Below are 24902 nucleotides of genomic sequence, written 5' to 3'. Positions count from 1 at the left end.
CATAAACTAATGGAATTAATGTTCTCAGCACAAGAGGAACACTTACTGTGTTGAACCAGAATTTGGTGAAGGGCGCGTCGTAAAACTCAAAAAACCTTTTGCCTATAGGGATTTTTCGGACGTTAGTGCTGCCCTCCTCTTCATCTCCTTTACGGGACGTCGCGTCATTGGCGTCCTGTAACACCACAGCAAAACTTTCAGCAAACCTGTCATTGGCTCAGCTTTACACTAACATGTGAGAACACATTTTTATTTTGTTTTATAATGTCTGCATGGAGCAGGACCTTGCTGGATTTTGTATCATCATCTTTGTCTTTGCCTTCCTGCTTGCCGCCTGGTGCCTGATATGAAGCATCATCTCCAATACGGAAATCCAGCAGGAGAATCAGCAGAGGAAAGATGATCCCCAGAATGACCTGTGTGAGATATCACAGTGCTTATCCCATACTGCCAGTTAGTTGATTACTTCTCACCACTGAAGTCTGAGAAAAAAAAAGACATTCATGCTGACCTTGAGTCCTGGGTTTTTCCCAATCCTCAAACAGCCCATCCACATGTCTGTGAGCAACATCTGACTGCAGGTGTGAGCAATGAAGTCACGTTGTTTAGCCGCCACGGCCAGTTTCAGACAGGTGGAGTTACTCCAGTTTACCAGCTCGTACGTTAGGAGTTTCATGGCCACTTGTTCGTCGTGTTTGTAGGATTGGTCCAACAGCTCATAGGCCAACTGACCAAATTCTCTGTAGAAGGAACACAACCGTTATGTTTCACTTCTCTGTGGCATTTAGCAAAACACAAAACAAAAAGTCATGAAAAGAGTATTTAAAAGAAAGTAAATACAACAGAGTTATATGCTTTTATTCTGATAAAAGAGCAAGAGATGTGTCTGATATTATTGTGTGTGTGTGTGTGTGTGTGTGTGTGTGTGTGTGTGTGTGTGTTGTGTTGTGTTGAACTTACTTGGAGTTGTTCTCCAGATCCTGGGAGATGTCATCCACCAGTTCACTTTCAGAGCACTCGTGAGCCATGGCCTTATACAGTTTGCACGCCACCAAAGCCTTGGCCATCGCCTCCTCTCCACGCTGCCAGAGGAATAAAGACATCTTCTGGCGCTTCATCAGCACCGCCCACAGCATCAGCTCATGGAAGGGATACTTGAATCGACACACCTCGGGGTCATCCACATCGATCTCCACCTCTTCCTCTTTCTTCTTTTTTGCCTTTTTCTTGCCCTTCGTCCTCGGCTCGTCATCCTAAGCAAAAAATGAGGAAATGTGTCAAACATTTTTGCGGGACTTGTTGGTTGGTTTAACACATTGAAAGGAAGGACGTCCCACCTCCATCCCTAGAAGCTTCAGTGCTTTTGGCTGCAACACAAAGCAATATTGCATTCAGAGTCAGATGTTACTTAATGTGATGAACAAGCCATTATCATCTCGTTCCTTCCAGCCATGCATACCCTTTTTAGTCCATACAAATTATTGTAGAGGTTTCGAAAAGCCTTCCTGGTGTAATTGCTCCGGTAAGCTCCACCCATGAGGTACTCTAGCACCAGACCAATATCAATCACAGTGATTTGATAATCTGGAGGAAGGTTTCCCTGAAGAAACAGTCATATATGTTGACGTGAGAATCTTATTGTTGGACTTAACGCTGCATGTTTAGTATTGTGAGAGCGACTGGTTCACCTTTTTGACGTCCCTCACGACAGCATGCAGTGTGTTTGCTGGGCCAAGTTTCTGAGAGAAAGAAGAAAATCATTTGGAATGAATGCATTCTCATTACATTATGTTGTGTAAACTATTTTCTCAAAGAGTTTGGTCTCATTTTGATTTGGCTGGATTTCTAGAACTCACGGTGTTGTACAACTCCTCCAGCCTGGGTATGGTGAGGAAGTGGTGGATATTCACCCCATTCTCAAGGAGTAGTTTAACAAAGTCCACTCTGTCCAGTACCAGAGCATCCATCATAGCCTGCTCCAGAGAGTTCACCTTGGAGAAAAAAAAAAGAAAAATGGGATAAAGCAATTATTATTACTTCATCAAATCTCTATTTGAACTGTTTTCTAGAAGGTCCGGTCTTACCCAGCGAATCAGCTCCAGTTTCCTCGGATCTGTTTCCTCGGGGGGTTCAGGTTTAGCTTTTCCCTTTCCTTTCCCCTTTTTGCCTCGTCCAGTTTTATTATTGCGAGGAGCACTGGCAGGACTCCTCTGTTTCTCCTGCGTTGGGGCTACAGCGGTTGTGGTGTTGGCGATGGCTCCAGCAGGCTGAGAGAAGCAAAAATGCAATAGGTTGTAACCCTTTTTAAGTAAAAATCAGCATATCAGCCTTTTTTCCCATTTTATTGTAGTTCGACACAATTTAGTCAGATGATTTGCGACATTGATATTCAAAGGGGATTCCTCTTCCATGCATTTTTATTTCTTTTTCCCATGAGTCTTTCTCAAAACGTAAAAATGTCGAGGATAAAACTGGTGCTATTTTCTTAAACTTCACATTCTTTGACCATAATTAGTTTGAAAAGTGCCATAGAGATGATTTTAAATGATCAAATGCGTTGCAAAGCCATCAGTAGAACAGTGATAATCATCGTAGACATCAAATATAGACTTAGTTGATATTAAAAAATTACCCAAGAATTGTTATTTTCCTTCCTTAGAGATCCCAACAGCTCTTAACAACAATATCTTATATTGTGAAAAAATGTGTGGCATACAACCAAAATATTTTTGCATGATGTGAGACGTAGTCGGCGCAGCAGGAGAGATGAGAGGCTTGGAGGTACAATGTGGTGATTCAGACACATATAAATTGCATTTTAAAAACCTAAAAACTCCAAGCTTCAATGTTAAAATGGTTAAATCTGCTCTGTTTATCTCATTGGAAAAGAAAAATGGATTTAATTGGTCTAAAGGTTTTGCATTCCACATCACACTTGTCGAAAGTTTCCCATTTAAGCAGATCAATTTGACATTCATCTACTTTTCCTAAAGTCCACATGCACAAGTATGCATGTCAAACATCCATGCATTTATGTGAAGAAAGCAGACAGTTGAATAGGGGTGTGCTTTCCAACTCGTATTCAGTCTAATACCTCTCCTTCGATCTTTCTTTAATCAACTTTCTGTCTCTCAGTCTTAAAGAACATTGAGGACAACGCTGCAATGGTAGACCATCGTTGAGGCATGATTAATTTGCATTACTTGACTGCGAGGACCACTCACTGGTAAATTGTGTCCATAAACAAAGATGTGATTGCGAGCAATATCGACTCGGTTCCAGGCCAGAGCCAAACTCAGCTGGTCTGCTGCTGAAGCGTTTGTGCCTGGTGAGAAAAAAATAAAACAAAAACAAAACAAAACAGAGGGATGGAGAAAGAGGGGGAAAGCAGAAGAAAGCCTGTTTATGTAGCACCAGGTGGGAGAAAGTATTGCAGCAAAGTCAGACAACAGTTAGGATTGAGCCTGTACCTTTTAACAGGGCAGTAAGGATAGCCATTTCAATATCTTGTTGTCCCTCCGAACCCATCCGAAAAACTGTGATCTATATGTGAAGACATAATGACAGAGAGGGGGCGATCTGTTGCAGATGTTGAGAGATGGTCAAACTATATACCACCATGGTGAAGTCGTGATAGCACACACTGGATGATGAATGAGTGAAGTGGCACCGGAAATACGACTTCTGACTGCAGCTGTGGCTGCAGCAGGATGTGAGCAACCTGTAGAGGAGAGTGAATTTTTCTTCCTGAAATATAGCATTTGCTTTGTTAGAGACTCAACTATACTGAATCAAAATTGTACTGAACAGACGGTCACGTGCAGCACAGTGAACAATAGAATAGATTGGCATTAGTGTGACCAGAGATTTTACTAATCGGCATCAGTATGGAAGCTTGTGGTTTTTTTCTGCTAGTATATTGGATAAAGGTTTACAATTTGGTTAAATAAGCTAAATGAATGTTACATAACAGCCGGGTCCGGGACTTCAAAATGTGTTTTGAGTGTTTTTATCCATCTGACCTGGCTGTTCACATGGGCATGCACTCAGGGTAAAAAGGTTTATTTGAGGACGAGACAACGACACAGATTCACCTGTTGGTTTGTCATAGTGCTTCAGTTTAAGTGAGGGCAACACAGTGAACTCTGAATTGTGTTTAACAAGCCCAAATGATTCAGACGTTCCACCACATTGTCTTTTTTGAAAATCAGGGAAAGCTAAATGGCCTGAAAAAATGGCCAAAGTGCTATGATCTCTCTCTCTTTTTAAATTTTTTTTTAAAGCAGTTTGTGTTGCTTATCTGAGTGTGATGTGCATTAGGCAGTCTAATACACCAGGGGCTGGAGAAGGCAGGGTTGCTCTTGAAACGATAGCACTCTGGGGACTGAAAGCCTCGGCCGGGGAGTGCAGACAGAAACCTGGCCGGGGATTAGGGAGATGGAGCCTCTCGCCCATCTGTGGAGTGCACGCTTACTGTGAATAGATGCAGAAAGATCCCCTACTAAGCAGGTGGTAGTGTGCGCTGATCTTTCCCACCCACATGTATGGAGTGCCGAGATTATATGCGCTGGCTATTAAAAAACTACTTATCACATCACTTATTCCCGTGGAAATCTGCTGGAGATGCACAAATGCTGCTGGTATTTATGTTCCAAATTCTCAAGCAAACACTCTGGCAAAACGCTCTAAACTCCGGGATTAATCTTTGAGGACTCTCAGCAGGTTGTGTGCTGATCACTATTGTTTACATCAGAGTGAGGAGGTTTAACACTGCAGAATTAGACTTTCGCCACCATTTCACCGCTGTGTGCTCACATGTGCACTCACATCTATACATGATGAAGGTTAATGAGGCCCTTCAGTAAAGCTGCGAATGCCCTGGATTACATGACATGCCACACATGACCACAAAAGAAGGGGAAATGGCAAGCAGGCCCGTGGGGATTATGTTTATTCAATATGTTAATGGGGAAACACAGATGAGTGGAATGGATGAATGATGATGGAGACCAGATGTTTCACAACTCAAAAATATTTATTGATCGGCACATTTCATTCTTCACATACAGAGCTTTGTGACGATGGTAACAGACACGTTGGCATGTTTTTCTTACTCACCAGCTCCCTTTTCTTCATGCACTCCATCACCATGAGGAGGATCTGCTGCGACTGGCTTTTGCTATAATTGAATGTCTTCTGAATAGTTACCAAAAGTTGGTCTCTGACGTCATCATTGACAAGCCTTTAAGAAGATGTCAAAATGATATGTATTTTATTAATTTTTTTCCTAAAGGAGTGTAAAAATCAAGGACAATTCGTCTGAAACCTCACCCTCCGTCCTCAGAGAACTTGTGTGCAAAGGAAATGATGTCGGAAGCACGGCCGCTGCCGTCACACACCACCACAGGGATGGGGGGTTCGTCCCTCAGACTCTCCAGGGCAATGGAGATAACGTTTGGACCTCCCTCCACTATCAGACACACCAGTGGGACCCCCTGACCCAAACCTGGAAACAAGGGAAACAAGGTAATTTCCTCCTCCCATCATCTTCTCTAAGAAAAGACTGAGAACAAAATGATGAAGTGAACGATGCTGCTCCACTGTGATGCAGGAGCAGACAAACCCGAAGGAAGGAGGGAGTGAAGTCAGTGGTGACAGCTGAGCATCCCTTTGCTGTCCCTGCCTTATCCGAGCTCCAGGCATAGGATGACAAAGGGAAGCCCACAGGTCACAGAAGGAGATCTCCGTCCACTTGTCCCAGCGTGATTCTGGCTTACACTCACACACCACGGGTGATGGAGCACGTTTAATGACATTTGCAGAGGACTGGGTGACTTACGAGTGTTGATCTTCTGCAAGGAGATGTGCTTCTCCAGCAGTCGGCGGAGTTTGACCTCAGAGCCGTACTTCCCACAAGTGCCGTTGTCGGTGAGTATGAAGTGGGAATGGCTGTTGTTGAGCACAGCCAGCTTGCTCAGTGGGTTCGCCATGGTTTGATAAGGTCTGGTCACCTGGAAAAAGAAACAAAACATGACGCATTAGACATATCACCATGAAAATGTCCTTTTTCATAAACACACTTAATATTCTTACATCTTTTCCAATGAGATCCTCCTTATTTTCCAAGATGCCCCACGGTGCAATTCCTATTGCACAAACCTTTCCTCGTGATTTGGAGGAATGATCCTTTAAGGCATCACCTACGTGGCGGATTACACCTAAAAGGAATGTAAACAATAACTCTTTCAGATACCCGCTGTCAACTGCACACAAAATCCACACAGGTTTTCATTTGTGATGGCTTTCGCCACAAACGCTCTAATTATAAAGCTTAAACCCGTGACAATGGGTTCGTCAAATCTCTCCCAGGAAATTGCTGAATGGTTATTATGCAATGACAATTAAGAGCAAAGGTAATCATCTAATGTCACAAGCTGATATTTGTTAAGCGAACATTAAGAGCATTATGGTGAGCTGCCGGCAGCCTACCCGTGTTGACGCCGCCTGTGAAGATCCACGCTCCGGTGGTGACTGCGGCTTTGATCAGGCCCTTGCCGAACACCTGCTTGAGTTTGGGTTGGAGATCGAAGTTCTGCAGACCTCCGTGAACGGAAATGAGCAAGGTGGGAAGCTCCAGCTGCCAGTCCTTCACCATCAGATGTAAGAGGTTGTCGGGCTTGGTGTCATACGATACCCGGATGTACTAAGAGGAGAGAAGGAGAAGTCACGGTTTTTTACATCAAGGTCAGATTTCGGTCAGCGGCTCAAACACTATTGGAACTCTGTACAGGAACAAAAATGTCAGCCAGGTGATTGTTGTGGAGACTTACCATGGCCTTGTTGATAAATCCTCCTCCCTGAAACTCAATGATCCCAAAGGAGTCTGTCGGATACGTCCTCGTGTGTTTGATCAGACTCCATTTGTCTTTTGGGGTGTCGATCTGCACCAGCTGATGTGCTTCTTCCAGCGAGTTGGCACCAGGAGGGATGGCCACGTGCTGCGTTGTCAGCTGACCACAGGCACATCTAGACGGACAACAGACAATATCAACTGCAATCCAAAGTGAAGGCACAAACCATTCTTAGCTCCGCATATAAGGGCGGTAACATCTTGGAGTTAATGCCTCGATGAGCAAAGAGCTGCTTTGCCTGGTCACCCTCAGCAGCCCAGAAAAGTAACTGTGTTCGTTAAAGTCCTGAAAAATGAAAGATAACCGGCTTTCACGTCTTTCATGGTTTAGTAAGTGCATGAAGCGAAAGTGAGAACAAATGTTTTATTAATTTGCCAACATAAAAATGATTGTTGGTCTTACTTGTCACGGTCATAAGTTACACATGATATTAAGTGGGAACTAGAAGACACTGGACTTCATTTATTATACTGGACATTAAGGCAATATCTCTTATTCAATCTAAAGTCAAACATTTATGTCTGTTTGAAGGTGTCTTCTTAGAGCCAAGCCTACCTGGTTGGGTCCTTGCTGGGAAATATGTGAATACATTCTCTTTTAAGAAAAGTCCTTTCAATCCAAGCTCTCTGTGCCTGTAAAGAGAAGAGAAGAACAATAACAAGAGTGTTAGCTCACATTACGTGTGGTCACACCACAGTCACAAGACAGCGATTCTTACGAGAAAGTAAATCTAACTTTCACTTTCAAATTGTATTTCTATAGCGATCCATGCTGAAATATGAGAAGTGTTAGTATCCGATAAGGGAAGCAACACGTAAAAGAGAAAACAGGATTCAATCGTGCGGTTTCTGTAACGCGTTGAGAGACGTGAAATAGCAAAAACAACGTTCGTGGCGATCTGAATTCAGGTGTCTTTTTCCATTTATGTGGTAATCATACCACTATTGATGCTGACTAATTATTGTGTGTTCAACTTTGCCCAGCAGCCAGTGGAAAGCGTCACACAAATGTACTACGCCCACACACTTTGTCTGCTCCTGCTCTGATTGCTGTCTGGTCTTTTTCCAGTTGGACTAAAATAACCTGAGTTCAAAGCCATGTTTCTCTGAAGGCTATTGTTGACGGGGGAAGCCCAATTAAACCAGAGTCACTGGAAGCAATGCTTTTCAAGAAGATGCTGGGAAGATTGAAAAAAATAAGAAATATAAAAATACATTTTTTTTTTTTATAAAATGGAATAATCAATATTGTCACAAAAGTACACCAAAAATATATGTCAGACTTTATAGGCCTGAGGACGTATGAGACGAACTAATGACCATAAATAAACTGAAGTCTTGTGACCATCACAAGTACCCAAAACACAGAACAGCCACTGTTCTTTCTCTCTCTCTCTCCCTCTCTCTCTCTCTCTCTCTCTCTCCCTCTCTTCCTCCCTCTCTGTTTATCAGCTGAAATACCCTCAGCCTCTGCTACAGGGGCAACTACACTGCAAAACTACAAACTGCCCCACCGACCAACAACTTCAACAAAAAATAAGAAATGTCCAAAGTAGATAGTTCTATGTAGAAACTCAAAGCCACACATTACTGTATGAAGTACACAAGAATGGGCATACATACATCAACTCTAACATTACTGGAAGCTACAAAATACAGAATTTCTCAGAATAATAATAAACAATTGGGACATTTTGTCATAATTTACAAATATTACTTTTTATATAGAAAATCGATTTTCGATTTGAGTCGGCATAATGCATTTCCTATAAAAAACTTTTAAATTGCTTTTTTTTATTTTCCCCCAATCAAATCATTCAAGCATATATCTACTTTGTTTACCTTTCTACCTCAATTTGGGACCCTTCTTTCTTTCAACAAATTCTACTCCTACAAAGCCACCGACTCACATTTACCACATTGTAATTTACGTCCCATTGACAACAGTTTAAACCACACCAAATACCCAAGGATCCAAATACTTGAGACGAAAATGCGTTTTAAAATAGTCTCAGCTCTTGAGCACACTTACACACAAACCTCTAATGGAGCCGCAGTGTTTTAGCTCAGTCGCTGCTGCAGATAAAGTCTTGAGAGTACAAGTGGAGGCGACCGTCTGCTGCTCCTCCAGCAGAGCTTTCCTCTGGTGCTGCACTCCCAGCCCAGTGGTCCCACTGAATCCCACAGGACATGAAACTTCTTCACTTTATGAGGGCCAGCTAATATGATGAGCATGTGAGCAGGGTCTTTGTTCGCCCAAGTCTCATGACTCCAGTTCAAGGTAATCCTTTAGGGAGTCCCATGACCCCTTCTCCATGCCCACAGGGTATTTTCATCCTTCGCTTGAACAAGGCACAATAAATCTACTTTGATAACTGGCCCCTAATCTCCCAATTTGTCGAAACTCCTTTTCTTTGTGTTCACTTCACAGTGTGGAAGATCTTAGTGGAAGAAGACGGAGCCGAGTGGTTAACCTAAAAGCACTGCGGTCTCGTCCAGAGGCTCACCAACATTTCATCTGATAATTTTTCACCCCCTCAACTACTTTGATTTCAACTCCATTTGCATAATTGAGAGAATTGGATGCAGGCATTCTTTTGCCAGGCGCCTTGTTAAGACATGACTGGTCCCCGGTTGGGGGCAAGGTCAGTCAATGCTAATTGCAGTTAATCTCTATTTTCACCCACCGTGTTTTCACAGAGGAAAAGAAAATTCATCAGACCAGCTAGTCAGTGCTTGCTTGATCCTGCTTTTTAATGCTGCTAATGTTGAGTGGAATTCTGCATTTAGAGACACTGCTGTCAGGCAGTTTCTAGTCACATTTACTCTCCTGGCTGCAGTCTGACCCCTGTATCGAAACAACGGAGCGAAGGAAAATATGTATCAGATGACCTTTGTTTAGTGACAGTAAAATGACATCAGACTAATTGAAGCCAGTTTTAGATCTGAGAGAAACAATGCAGCATAATGAAAAATCTTATTCCTCAAAGGAGAAATTAATCTTACGATTAGACGGATGTAGTTCCACTCAACGCTTTAGTCTTTTCTTCTATGTTTACAAAGTGTCACAATGTTTTATTTCTAAATCAGTTCATGACTTTATGAATTGTGCTCACGTTGCTGAAGATTGACCTGTTGCCCCCCCCCCCCCCCACATGATGGTTTTCTCTGCTACTATCTAATCCACAGATACAGAAGCAGGTTTATTGTTTTGAGGCATCAGGAGCTTCTGGGCGCATGTTCAAGTGACCGGAGGAAGACATGAGATGGAGATGAACACAAAGGAGCTCGGTAGATGTTTGCTTGAGGCTTTTCTCATGTGAATGATTTCATAAGCACTCCTTTTATGGTTGAAGTGAGCAGTTCGAGCCTGATTGCAACTCCTGCTGAAAAAAAGACAAGCCAGGCTGGAGGTTGATGACACAGAAAGACAGAGAGAGGGAGAGAGAGAGAGAGAGAGAGAGAGAGAGAGAGAGAGAGAGAGAGAGCGAGAGTGAGAGAAAGAGAGAGAAAGAGAGAGAGAGAGAGAGAGAGAGAGAGAGAGAGAAGCCTCGCATCCCCCCAATCTTTCCCACTTTTTGTCCACTTCCAGTAAAAAGGGGACAAAATGCGCGTGGGCCACTATTAATTATAGCTGCACAAAACAAAGCTCATTTCCAGAAGGGCTTGGCCGGTATGACGCAGTTATTTCAGCTTACTTAAACTCATTAACCACAGCAATTAAAACCAAAATCCAGTCGGCAACCAGCTGGCTCGTTAAGAGCTGCCTTTGAGCACTTAACAACAAAAAAAACCCTTAAAGGCTTGAATACTGAGGGATCAGATTGTGTCACACCAAGCAAATTAACGAGACTTAAGACAAGCCTGTGAACAATAAACAGCGTTCAGACCAACACGCTGAATTTTCTGAGAAAATTAAACAAAAGACACTTTTGTAAGATGGGATTTATAATTGCTGTGTTATTATAGAGGAAGTGGAAAAAAAATATATATTTACATTATCTGTACTTATGTTTGTCATTCAAAATATATATATTGCTATATGACAGTGCGTCTATGTATGCTTAATCGGTCCTGTAAAGAGCAAATACTTCTGATAGTTTCATAATGGAGTAGATAAGGTATTCGGGCAAACAGGCCACATGCTCACCATGCCATACATTTATTCCTTTTTTTACTAGAATCACATGGTCCGGGTCTCCTGACCCACAGCTTAGCAACAACTCGATCACAGCTAATTTGTTCCAGTGAAGCTACAATTACACAGACTGTTTGGCCCAACGGTCATACGAAGAAGTTATAATGAAGACTGTATTCCTGCAGACTGGCCTCTCAACGTTGGCCAGTTTCAATGCAGACAAAACTGTACAATCTGTTGCTTTACAATGAGTAAATATATGTGTATCACAAGGACATTTCTCCTGAGTATTGCAGCAACAATGGAATTCACACGACAAAAGCCTCGTCAGCACAAGTGAAAGAGGATCAGGGAGGATTTGGGGGTCCTACGAGGAATGGGATGTCACCAGGGTTGATGATAAAAGCTACTAATTGCTGGACTTTGGTACTGAATGGCAGTGTGGTGAGATCCTGATGGACTGTGACAGAATAGAAGCCCATGTAGACTCATTTTACTGTTTAAAAAAATATTCACCTCATCACCGGTCCACACGGACCCAAATAAAGCTGCTTTCACATGCTTTCACTTGAGGGGAAAAGATACTTCGACAAAGCTGCATGCTCAAGTTCCAGGCCCCGGATAGGCAAGTATGAATTAACTTGGAGGCTAAGTGTTTTCATTCAGCCCTGTTTGTAAATGCACTCATTGTCCTCCTTTAGTTTGAAAATCCAGTTAGCCATCACGAGTCTGACATGTCACTGATTATCCCCAAGACTTGAGGGAGTCATAAGACATTTTTAAGGCTGCTGTTTTTTCTGTTTTCCCCCAGAGGAAAGGCTGAATGAAAAAGAGACCAGATATTCTATAAATCATCATTTAAATCAATAAACGAAACACATTTACCCTGTAAAGGGTAAATGTTAGTTATCTATGTATGTATGTATGTATGTATGTATGTATGTATGTATGTATGTACACATGAATAGAGCTGGATTTGGATCCAAACGTTTGTCAAATTGCTTGAATTCGAGTTAAAACAAGAACCTTGTAAATCTTATTCTGAAGTTGTAATGATCTGTAGAGTATGATAAAAAAAAAGTTAATCCATATTTTGCACATTTCAAACAAGTTAACAAATAAGATGATAAGATATTGAAAATAAGGAATATTTTCTTCTAAAATCATTTTGTGACTCGTCTCAAAAAAGTTTGAACGGGGCAACAAAAGGCTGCATAAGTGAAGATTATATTGCCAATTGATAAGTCCAAAAAACAGCTGGAGGAACATGTTTTTAATTAACTGAATAAATTAACAAAAAGTCGGTTATGTCACTGGTGTGAAAGAAAGGTTTTCGAGAGGTGGTGTCACTGATGAGTGAATGTGGGTGAAAGTTCACCATTCTGACAAAGATTCTCCATACAATGCTTCTGGAAGAGTTTCCATTTGTTTTCTTCAAAATTAATATAAGACTTCTAACATCCCGTCATTCACTTACAGTAAATCAAAATGTTTTGGAGAATCTCCAGGCCTTCAGGTGGCACTGCATGAAAACAATCACGAATCACCGTTAATCCCAGAAACTCACGTTAAAGCTGCATCGTGCATATGAGCACCATTATCTTCTCTTTCTTTGTGAGTTTGCATCTCTAAACGGAAGGTGTTCTGGAGAGGCACCATCAATGTGAAAAGTAAAATGATCTTCCAGAAAGGCCTGGCATGTTTCAACATGATGTCTGCAGGACAAACCTTTGACACATCATAGAACAATAACAACAAAAAGACCCGGGCACGTAGAGCACTGACGATCCTCTATCAAAATACTGTAGAATGGGACACATTCAAAAAGGTCCTCACTGGAAGTACAAACAGTTGAAGTAAGAAGAGGGAATGCTGCCACATCGCAGGCTTTTAATTACGTGCTACATCTCTACACACAAAGCTAATATCATTTCTGGGTGTCCTGTTATATAAGTTTATAAGATATACAAATTACTGCACTCCACTCTCAATCACTGTTTTTAATTCTATGTTAAACATTGTCCCGCCCCCAATTTTTTTTAATCAGATTGACAAACAAAAGTACATTTCTGTATCAATGGAGCTGTGAGCAATTCCTTTAATTCTTTGTTTTCATTGCAGTATATGTACATAGTGAGTCAGTGAACGTGAAAGTGTTTTATTCTATAATGTGTCATAGTCGCAGGTATTACTTATCGAAACTTAGCAACTGCAGATAGAAATGTCGTTGTGAGGAGCCTGCTGGTGCCTCATGCTGGCAGGAGCCACTGCCCCTGCTGACTGCAGGACCTTCACAGTCATGTGAGAGTCTCGCTTTGCCTCCTTTGTGCAACATACAGGCTGTTTGATGGAAACATTTTTAACCACATTGCACACATTTTTCTTAATTCACTCTCGCAGTTCTGTTTCAAAACATGATATACATTATTATATAAACTGGTTTTCCGATGCAATTATATGAGACATAAAGGTTTATAGCCCCTATAGCTGAATTAAAACTTTCTCTTTACTCTCTCCACATCTTTTTATGACATCCTTTTGAGCACAATGATCTTCTGCAAATAATGTGAACATCCTTCAACTACATATTGCTGCAATATCCGAAGATCTTTAGCTTCACTTTGTTCCTCAGACTTTCCTCAGTCAAAGTGCTGTTGTGCTCAGTTACACGTTCCTGAGCCGAAAAGCGTTTTAAGGATTCTCAGCCCTCGCCTGACCTGAGCCTGATGCTTACATCACGCAGTCATATGAGCTCCACAACTGCAGGCTTTCTTCACCACATTTGTGCTGTTTTAGATGCTTTGTGGGTTTATAATTACGTTTATTTGGTTTATGTGCGAGGGCACAAAACTCATCCAGAATTATTCACACATAACAGGAGGCATCAAAGAAATCATTTCCCAATAGTTTTGCTGTAAGGCACAATTTCCCAGCAGAAACTTATTTCATTTATTGCCATTTGGCACTGTGAGAATGCATTTAACTATGTTTTTGAATCTTATTTAATCTCAGTTCAGTTATTACTTACTTGTCTTTATACCACCTTTTAATTTGATTAACCTGCATGAAAGCTGCTTTAAAAATAAAGTTTAATTGAATGTATTTTCTGGAAAACTTAAGCAAAGTTATTTATCAAGACGTTTGCAGTTGTATTTATTTCCATCAGAGACAGCTCTGCTTGGATGAATACACTTTAGATGAAAGAATTAATCCTTCCGATCAACCAGAGTAAATGAAGCCTATCGTTTAAATACATAAGATAAATCCACGATTATATATATATTATACCCACAGAGCAAATGTGCGTGATCTTATAAAAATACACGTTATTTTACAGCCATCTGGTTTATGCAGCCAGTGACTTTATATTTAGCAACATATCGAATCTCATTAAAAGTGCAGCACTGTTCACTTGATAATCGTGGCATTGTTGATTCTGTTACTGTGTAAAAGCTCATATAGAAAAAGGCTGCGGATTATACACACAATATTAATCTCACCAAAATATGGAGTAATGCATTGTATTTAAACCTCTCACACTAGATTAATTTAATGTGTTAGATATATTGTGTGAATACAAATTAGGAATGACTGAGTGAATTTAATTTCATTATTATCTTGGGTATAAATGGGAGGCATTAAAAAGCATGAAATTAATGCATGTGTGTTTTATCATTTTTTTCTCATTTAAACATTTAAATCCACTGACGTGGATTTTTAATTTTTTTTTTTTTTATTTCTATCACTTTTTTCTGAGTTTACAAAAAAATTACAAAGTTAGTTAGTTTATCATAACTGTGCTTTTATTAAAGTGTGAATTGCTGGTTGGAGTGGAAATATGAAAGTACATGGATATATTTTCTTTCTAGCTTTCAAGGACACGTTAACAGGAGTGTGTTAATCACATGAAAGTAGACTTTAGAAAGATATACGGTAAAAGTCTTTAATCTGCCGTGGTCGTCCACATTGGGCCATTATGGAGGATTAAACTGCTGTAGTGGAGCGAGTGGCTGCTCAGCTTTAAACACCACTTAGCTGTAACTTTGAAGGGCTGCAAGTGCAGACCATGTACTCTCCAGCGGACAGCCGGCAGTCCTGAGTTGTGCGTGCATTTCTGCCAAAGGACGAAAAGCTCTAAAGCGATTGGTTAGCGTGTCCTCAGACCAGCGCACAACGAGAGTTTCAATGTGAGATGCCGTGTGGCACAAGTGATCCAAACAAGCATGCTGTTCGTGGGCATCAAATGGTGACAGTATGCAGCAACAATAAACTACTGTCAGAACAACAAGAAACATTAATTAATCGCACTAAATACAACTCTGGGAATAACTCTGAATGGCATCACAGCAGCACCTGTTGAATGTGTCGCCTGCAGGCTTCGTCTTACCTTCTGTGAGCCAGACGTGCTGCGTTTGAGGGAGGACCTCTTGAAGGTGGCCCCTGGGCCCTTCGGGTCCATGTCGAAGACTTAAGCGATGAGAGGGATCCTTAGAAAGCGGCGACAGGCCAGAGTTCAGCTGCCGCATCTACAGAAGGAGACAGAAAAACCCCGGGCGCCACTCCAGAACCACGGCATCACAACCACTGTCCGGACTCACACTTTCAAATTAATTTGGCCGCATCATCAGTGTAGGTTTCACTGCTTCCCTCTCCTCTCTCCGTGGCTCTCTCCCAACTGACAAGACAGAAATCCAAGCCAGGGATATAAATCACTCGATGACACACTTGACACATAGACCCCTTTCCTCTGCCGAGCATCCCATAATCAGGCTTAATGCAGCCGGCTCTTATGAAGCCTCGGAGTCTAATGGATAGAGATTTAATAAATGGTTATTGAAGGTAAATCTACTTTGGCACACCACAACCCCAAAAAAGGCTTAGAGAGACCATGCAAGCTGTGAGGCTAAAGTTAGCCGGCAGGAAGCCAAAGGTTGCCCCAGCAGATGAGACTCAGTGAGTCTGACAGGGGAGACACAAGAGTCCCAACAGGGGGCAAACATAACTATGCACACACAGAATTCCATGGAAATGCAAGAAACAAGATGAACACACAGTGTTGAACCGGCCGGTTTCTGGATCCGACAAACCAGAAAATTTCCCTCTATGTCTTTTAAGCTGCACCGCCATGTTTATCTTAGTCAGAAAAAAACTGTTAACTTTCAACCAAGATCAAATGTTTGTTATAGGCGGCATCTTTTGGGTAGTCGGTGTGATAAAGTAGAAAATAGAATATGTTGCAATTGATGTCATGTTACTTGTAGTTCTGTATTTTTTTTCCACATAGTTGTGCAACAAAGGTGCAAAGCAGCTTGTTACTAAAGGATTTGCAAAATGCAGGCAAAATGAATGGGAAGCAAAACTGCTTCTTATTTATTTAGGACTTTAAATACCACCCACATTTAGTCACGTCAAACACTTAAGATAAATTATTTAGCTGTTCTTTAAGAAAGCTTTGGAAACCAGACGTGAAACCATCAGTAGAGCAAACAGTGTTATATTAGTACTGACGGTATCACTCCCTGATTCGGTCCACTGTTTTATGCAACGTCATTAAGACTTGTTGTATCAACTACATATTCAGTTCAAGAAGATTGTATTTATGAGCCAGAAGACTTGGGGAGCTCTATGTGGAGTTTACTTCCATCCATCCATCCACATTAGGTGTGTTTCAAAATTCACAGTGCCAAAGCAGCTTGTCCAGACACCTGGAGATGGACTGCTGCTGTTATCGATGAATGGATTGATCATATTGGGTGAGTGTGTGGTGATTTGCGCTGTGGCTGTGGAGCAAGAACGCTAATCCTTCAAATGGAATACCAAAAATATAGTTCAAACATGTGTGTGCCTTACATCCGTGTGATCTCTATTTTGCCACACACCCCAAATCACGTGAAAAGGTCAATAAAAGGCTTGGTAGAAGTGAAGATAGAGGAGTGGCGGTTTGTGTGTGTGAATTCAGCAAATCCAGCAACTCCCCCTGCTGGATACTACGAGAATTGATTTAACCTCAATTTTGGATTTCAGATTGATCAACAAGCAAACTTTCTCCATTTCATGGTGGTGGTGTTTGTTCCTTGTTGTTTTTTCAGCGGTAACATCAACATTGATAATTAGATAATATTTCCACCAAAGAATCCACCTTTAAACCAGAGAAGCTGAACAAGTTATGAAATGCTCTTTTATTGGCGTTTGATTTTACAGAAACACACATGAAGCTAAAAAAAAAAAAAAAAAAAGGCACATCTATTTGCAAGTGAAGCAAAAAGGCAACTAGTAATCTGATCTGTAGCGTAACAAGACTTAACACCTGCTATACTATTGCTTTTATTATTCTGAGATTTAGGAAATGACTGTACCTGTGGCGATCAGTGACGAAGGTAGAACCATTTCATGGGGACAAAGTCTTAAATGTTAGACAAGGACTTGACCCCTTTCCCATCCTCCATTGAAGCCATGGCTCTCAGTGTTGTCTGCTCCTCAGAATGGATTATATGTAATTTCTCCTCGTAAGCAGACACAAATAAGCTTTATCATCTGTTGGTGGCTCTGCATTGGTCAGTGAGGCAGATTAATTGTCTCTGGGAGGATGTAGATCACTATGCGAAGCCAAAGAAAGTGCAAATATTCACAGGAAAAACTGTGGTGAGAAGAAGTGATTACTTCCTTCACAAAGACCACTGGCTTTTTACTTTAAGCTATAATGGCTTTAATCTGTGGAAAAGACGAATCAATTCAAATTGATTGTTCTGGTTCATGCTCAGTATATTTGAATACATTTTTCCTGAGATAAATAACAATGTCACAAAATTACAAGTCTTGATCAAAAATGCATACAGGAGATAAAAGTAGACGTTAATTTTTGCTTCATATATGTAGTGAATTCAATAGGTCATTTATTGACTATAGGCCTATGATTAGATTTTTTTTCTTCTATGATCTATAACAGCATGATTTTAATCCCGTCCCGGACAGTGAATTTATTTGAATTTATCAGCTTCAGTTTTCCAGTATAGGTAATGTGTGTTGGTGCACCTTTCCCAGTTTACATTGTGATTAAAAGAATAGATCACAGTCATCTAACAAAAACAAAGAAGGAAACACAAAAACTGACTGCTCTATGTCTGACATCTAAAACAGTTGCTGATCAAAACAATGCAACATACTACTTTTTTTTTAAATTGAGAAATATCGTCCTTATGAGCAGAACTGAGTAAACCATGGCTCAGCCACTCTCTTTTTAAAATGTGAATGATGTTGACATAACCCCTTTTAAAATACGATCAAAATTACTCTCACATTTACGCGAATATACATTAGATTTGACCCAACTTGTTAAAAAGACTTTACACGACACTGATTACAACCCATCCATCCTTTAACATACAGGTGAATTTAAAGAAAAAATTATGGAAAGACATGAGAGGGTTTCAGCCAATCCCAACCAATACAGGTCCAAAGGCGAGGTACACACCAAACAGGTCAGCAGTCCATTAAGAACATCGGATACAAAACAAGACATTGAAAGCCCGCAGACTCGATTTAAACCTAAATGTTTGGGCATTTATTCAACAAATGAGATGAGGTACTCCTACACTGTCCAGATGAATTAACGCTAGACAAGCTTTAAGAAGACAGGAGGAGCCTATGTTGTGCCATAACTTTGGTAAACCTGTATTAATCCTGGCATTCACTTTCGACATTTTACTGGTGTGACACAAAAACTTGTGACATAAAAACAAAAACAAAATCAAATTTCATCAATTGTGTCATTGCAGCAAAAGCAGCAGCAGGAAGTGGCATCAGAGCTGCCGGCGTGCGCACTTGTTGATGCATCTGTTTTTGTCATCACACTCACTTTCAGAAGGGAAAGACAAAAGACCTGCACTGCAGGTTTGAAATAAATTCAACTTTAAATGAATGAAATGTGATTCAAGCCACTTTATAATCTCATATCGGTTCGGTCAGTCTGCATGCTTTGTAATGTAGAAGTCCAAATGTCTCAGCTTGGAGTACATTATATACACACGCTGCTGGATTTCATGTAACAGCAGCAGTGCATCAGCACCTTGGAGTACACCGTGTACTGAAGAGCCCCTGTCTGCTTGAAGCACCTCCACGGCACAAGTACAAGCAGGACACGAAGTACTTCATTTTAGCCACATGATGGCGCGCCAATATTTAGTACTGACAGGGACACCATAAGTAACTCAAACCAAGGGGTCGCAGAGTGCTTGTAAGAAAACCTTTGTGATTTAATTCTGTCAGGTTGTCTCGGAGGTTATTTGTATTTTCAGCCCGTCCGTACTGCCAGAACCACACAGAAATACTGCATACACAAACAGAAAAGAAATACACTGGATGACTTGACTCTTTTTTATGTTCCTGTTTTGCATCAAGTTCAATTTACTTTGAGTTGTTTTACTTGTTAATTTGTAAATGTCTTGTGTGACTAATCTCATCATTTGAGACAGATGGCTCAATGCCAACAGCTGGAAAGCAGGTTTAGGGTGAAACGACTTCCACATGGGATTTTCTGGAGGGAGATGTTCTAGGAAGAAGACGTGTTCCACTGTTTCGTTCAGCTGTCGTATGGAAGTCCTTTGTTCATGTTGAAGTGCTTACAGGCACAGCCCCTGGCAAAGACACCCAAATATTTAAATGTAGGGAACATGAGTTCATGGAGAACCTGTGGGTATGAAGCACCAAACCAAAAACTGCTCGCCAGTTGTTTTTTTTGGTTTTTTTGCATATCAAGTGATCTGCAGTGAACTACAATGACAAAAACAATAAAACGTGTGTGTTTTCAAGTCAGTGAACAGCCCAGTGTTTGTCCTGGTTGCTATGGAAACAGACTACACCCTCACCTGAGACCTTGTTTGCTTCAGGTACGTGCACTCCCTTCAGCGCTGCAGAGAAATTCTCTGCTGATAGCATGTGCACAAGCTGGAGAGACACATGTAATAAAAGCAGACTGCATGTGTTGAGGGAGATAGACGCGACACAGGACTGATGCATGTGTGTTCGGTCTGCGTCATCAGACTGAGCTTCAGGACAGGAAATGGTCTTCAGCGGTTGTTTACAAGTAGATCACGTCAAGACATGTTCCCTGTGCTCTTTGCGTGTTCATGGCTGAGCTCCTGGCATAGTAACCTCTTATTAAGCATAACACAGTAAAAACTTGATTTGTATTTCCTCAACTGACAAAAGGGCACATTTGATGGGTGTGGATCAAAGTTCTGAAGCAAAACAGCCTGACTTTTAATTTAAAGCCCCAGAAAAATTGTTAATTCGCCATGAAGGAAATGAACATGTAACTTCTTATTAAAAGTACAAAGTTGAATTCGAGTGCAGTAAAATCTTGCCTTGGTGCAATCAGACCGGTTCATGGTGGCTAAATGCAAACAGATTGTGCTTTATGATACGACTTGTGCAACTTCTCCCCATCTATCTTACTGATCACCACAAAGTGCTATTATAAAAACAAAAGAAGAGACCAAGAATGTCAGTTCCAGGAGTTTTAAAAAATTATTTTTTTTTTTTTACTTTCGTCCCAGTGACACGACAATAAAAATGAAACTCATCATCTCATTCTGTAGTAAGTGGCCCCTCTCTACGCTGCTGCCAGCACAAATGGATTTTGGGGAAGTCGACAGGAAGGAGGCGTGGTAGACTGCAGGTCTGCTTGCGGCTGACATCTTCACTGCTGAACGCCAGGGCAGGAGGCTGTGGACACCCAGCTCTCTGCTTCCTCTGGCAGGCTGGCCCACTGCACACCACAAAAGCAAAAACTGTTCCTAGAAATCCACCCCCTCCCCAGGGGGGCTGCATTTCACGAATCCCCGAGCCAGTGTGCATATCTATATTCTGCTCCTCAGTGAGCACATGCTGGCAAAAGGAATGTCAAAGGCTGACCAGGGGCCCACACAAAGGTTAACAGGGAATCCATATGCTGTAGAGAAACTGTAAAACAACAGTTCTCTCAACTTGCCAGGAAGTTACTCCCCACAACTGACTTGATTTCAAAATCTGTCATAGTGACGTGGACAGAGGCTCCTACCTTTGATCAGCAGGGTTTTTATAAACTTTAATGTCTGTGGCTGGAGAGTCGGTACTTTCCCTGAGAGCAAAGAAACAGGTTTTTTTCTCACTGGAAGAAGGGGTTGCTGTATCCTGCCGCTCAGCTGGGTAAACATTCAAAATCAGCTTATCGGCTACCGTCCAAACAACCAGATGTGGGATTCATTCTTTAAGGCCTTATTTCCTCCACACTTTCCCTGACCTTTTAAGGGACAGACGTGATGCGATCAAAGATCCGAGCAGCCCTGCAGTAACACTGGGGAGCTGCATGGTGGGAACAGACAGACAAAAAGAAATGCTGATCAACACTTTACCACCAGGAACTGAAGCCACATGACACAGCTGTCTCTGCAGCTGACCAAGACCACACTTTAATGCATGTTAATGGACGTCAGAACTGAAAGTCGACAAGCCCGCTCCATGAACGCCGCCGCGCTTGTTTGATGACGACTTCAGCCAAATTCTAGTATGAGTTGGATTACCAAGCATTAAGCATGAAATACAGTCTATATTTGCAGTGCCTCATCTCAGCCACAGTCTATAGTTAATACCACGGTAGATCTCTATAATCCCCATTAACATTTCTATTATTGGATCGTACAGAAACACTAATGTTTGGCAGGGGCCATGAGCTCTGATTCTGTGCCGCCATCAACTGACTAAGTATCAGAATCAAAAGCAGCGTAGACCTACGCATTGTGTAGGAATGTAGATTAGTGTGCCAAATTAGAAGTGAAAAAAAAAACCCTAAACAAAACACAGTTATATGACGGTTACCACATTCATCTCAGAGTAAAAATATTCCTGGTTTGAGTCCAGTTTCAGGCCTTTCTGCGTGAAGTTTGCATATTCCTCCCAGTGGATGGGCTGGCAGCCTGTCCAGGTTGTCACCTGTCTTCACCCACCATCAGGTGGATTCAGCTCCAGCGCTCTGCGACCCTGAACCGGATGAGGCTGCATGGTTGGTGGATGGATAGATGAATACACCAATCTGTCACTTTCAAATTTAACACCATTCAATGCAAGTGAGTAACTGAAATAAGTTATTTTGTTCATGTAGCAAAGTTCTGATAAAGGTTAGTGATAAGAGAACTTTATCTCCGACACGTCCTCTTGCTCTGGCTCTTTGTTCTTTTGGACCAGGTCGGGGGAAATGGCACCAGCTCCCCCCTGTGAACAGAGGAGAGACCTGGGGAGACCTTGATGAAGGCCATTGCCACAGGCAAGAACTGAGGACCTCATATTAAGCGGCAGGGGCTTAACGAAGAGGCTACAGGGGTTGGACGTTCAATCCCCAAACTAATTGATGTCAATGGATTGAACAGTCCCTGTCATGTCTGAATGGTTGAATGAAAGAATAATGTGATGCTCCTTGTTTAAAATCGTTTTATAAATCAGCCTATTCACCACACATGCAGGTGAAAACCCAAAAGTTGCTTCTGGTAACAAAATGTTAATGTTATTTTAGATCCGGTCAGAGTTCCTAATTACAATCAAGAACATCAAATTAACCAATCACCCTGAGAACATTCTACCTGCTTCTCTTGGAATATCTGTATGAACTACACCATTGAAATGCGTAATAAATGGTGTAACTAAGAATGATTACATTTTTACGTAACCCTACACTTCACTGTGACTGTAAGAGGAAATCACCGCTAATGTATCCGAGCAGCAGATAAAAGGTCGGCCAGGTTCTCAACTCTCCCCATTGATTGTCCAGGTTGTGTTACAGAGCATAAAAGCCCAAGTCAAAGCAGGTTGACAAGCACCTGTCTAATCCTGCTGATCATAGCAGCATTGTCATTATCTATGAGCTCCTGCCCGTGACTGTAATGAGAATTGCCTTGGATGATCTGAAACACAGATGGTGGTGGGGGGGGGGGGGGGGCTAAGCAAATAACACTAAGGTAATCGGTCTGTACAGTAGGAGCAGACAAATCTTTAAAGACCTGAGCTGACAGTCTAAATACTCGCTGAATCAAGTCCAGACGGGCCACTCTGAAAATATTTACTGCAGTGTCATCGTGTTATGGGCATATTATCAAGAAAACTTCCTCCAAGGTTGCAGCTGTTTTGTGGTTGTGGATGAAGTGTGGCAGGTCTGAAATACGAATGCTGGCTCCTGAATGATCTGCAGTCATGTCCATGTGCTGTAGATTAACATCTTCTCAATGTCACTCTGCATCCAGTCATCAACTCCCATTGAGAAAGTTGAACTTCTATCTCCTTTCGGGGATTTGCTCTCTCTTAACTCACCATGCTCACCGGCGCTGAAGGTGAACATTCTGACATAACACAGTGTATGCACCCTGGCCATTTTGCATTGAGCGACTGAAACTGCGGAAAGGATTTATGAATGACATTCAAAATCGAAGTTCATTCTCGACCTTGAAACTGCCGAATGACAAAAGATAAAGATAAAATGGCAACAAAAGTCAATGAACTAAAACGACTAAAACAGATAAAACACCTGGTATAGATGTAACGGCTTAAAAAACTAAACACAAAACCTTGACCTACATTTTTTTGAATGAATAAAACAAAGCTCCATATATAAGTTTAAAAGCTGTGTCATTTTCATATTGAAGGTTAAATTTGTGTTGTGGATCCAGTCGACTTTCACTTGGTGAAACGTTTACATAAATTGCTCGTTTTGCCTTCAAGTGTGCAGAACGCAGTTCTTGTTCATCTACTCAAACTGTGGTACTAGAACCACAAGACGTGCAGTGGATCTCAAAATGTGGGGCGGGCCTCCCTTGGGGGGCGTCACCGGAGAGCCTGGAGGGCAAAAGCAAGAGGAAAAATCTGGGGGTCAGAGGGAGGCCTTGTCCCACCATGTTTTTTTGGGGGTTTTTTTGTTCAGCTTTTGAGAAGAAAATGGAATTATTGGAGGGGATAACTAATAATTATTTCATCAGGCCATGCATATTTACTGCTTTTTGCCGTGCAGGGTAGCGGAGCGCTGGAGCCAATCCCAGCTGACTCTGGGCGAGGGCAGGGAACACCCTGGACAGGTTGCTCCTCCATCACAGAGCAAACACAGAGAGACACAGACAACCAAACAGTCTCACATTCTCACCTACCGACAATTTAGGGTCCCCTATTAACCTCGCATGCATGTTTTGGGATTGTGGGAAGAAACGGGAGTGCCCACATACGAACAGGGAGAACATGCAAACTCCACACAGAAAGGCCTGGCCAGTATTTGAACGAAGACCTTTTTGCAGTGAAAGACAAAAATGGTCTTTTGGGCCAAAGCTGTCTGCATAAATAACTGTATATAAGAAGTGAGCTATAAATAGCTACCAGATTTTGGATTAAAAGCCTGTAATTACCTTGAGAAAAGTTCTGCTTGTCATTGCCTCTGAATGTCAACAGCTGTTGTTTTTTTTGTATAATGTGAAGAAGATGATCAAATCTTGCATTCAACCATAAATCAATCACCATTTGTGGTGAGACAACACATAACATGAGAGTTGTGGTGGCTGTGGGGGGAACGTTCTAGTGATACTTGGAGTAAAGTCACATTTAAAAAAAAAAAAATCAAATTTTATCAACATGGAATGGAACAACTCATTCTTAGTGTTCTTGCTTGCTGCATTTATGTGAGAGTAAGAGGTGCTGCACCTTGTGCTGATGTGTGGTTGTAAAGCATTACTGACAAATACTCCTAATTAGTTCTTACTGTATGTCCACGTCGGACATGATGATGGTAATTCGAGAGGTGGCGCAACTTGCTTTTATTTTCCATGCTGTTTTAAAAATGCATTACCC

The 24902-nt window shown here is 41.6% G+C and overlaps 1 protein-coding gene across 1 annotated transcript; it reads right to left on the bottom strand.

The window, feature by feature from the left end:
* Nucleotides 1-5019: 5019 nt before the first annotated feature.
* Nucleotides 5020-17532, bottom strand: LOC308117188 (transient receptor potential cation channel subfamily M member 1-like). Its single transcript, XM_080475898.1, has 9 exons — nucleotides 17405-17532; nucleotides 15436-15723; nucleotides 7467-7543; nucleotides 6831-7026; nucleotides 6490-6703; nucleotides 6094-6218; nucleotides 5840-6011; nucleotides 5332-5506; nucleotides 5020-5242 (listed from the first exon to the last, which is right to left on the bottom strand). Exons 2-9 carry the CDS (start codon nucleotides 15505-15507, stop codon nucleotides 5053-5055), a joined length of 1221 nt encoding a protein of 406 aa, XP_080332024.1. The 5' UTR covers nucleotides 15508-15723; nucleotides 17405-17532; the 3' UTR covers nucleotides 5020-5052.
* Between the last annotated feature and the right edge of the window lie 7370 nt (nucleotides 17533-24902).

This window comes from Lipophrys pholis (assembly GCF_963383615.2).
Source record: "Lipophrys pholis genome assembly, chromosome: 11".
NCBI classification, from domain to species: domain Eukaryota; kingdom Metazoa; phylum Chordata; class Actinopteri; order Blenniiformes; family Blenniidae; genus Lipophrys; species Lipophrys pholis.
Note: the sequence above shows the minus strand (reverse complement) of the source record. Positions and strands in the feature narration are given on the sequence as shown.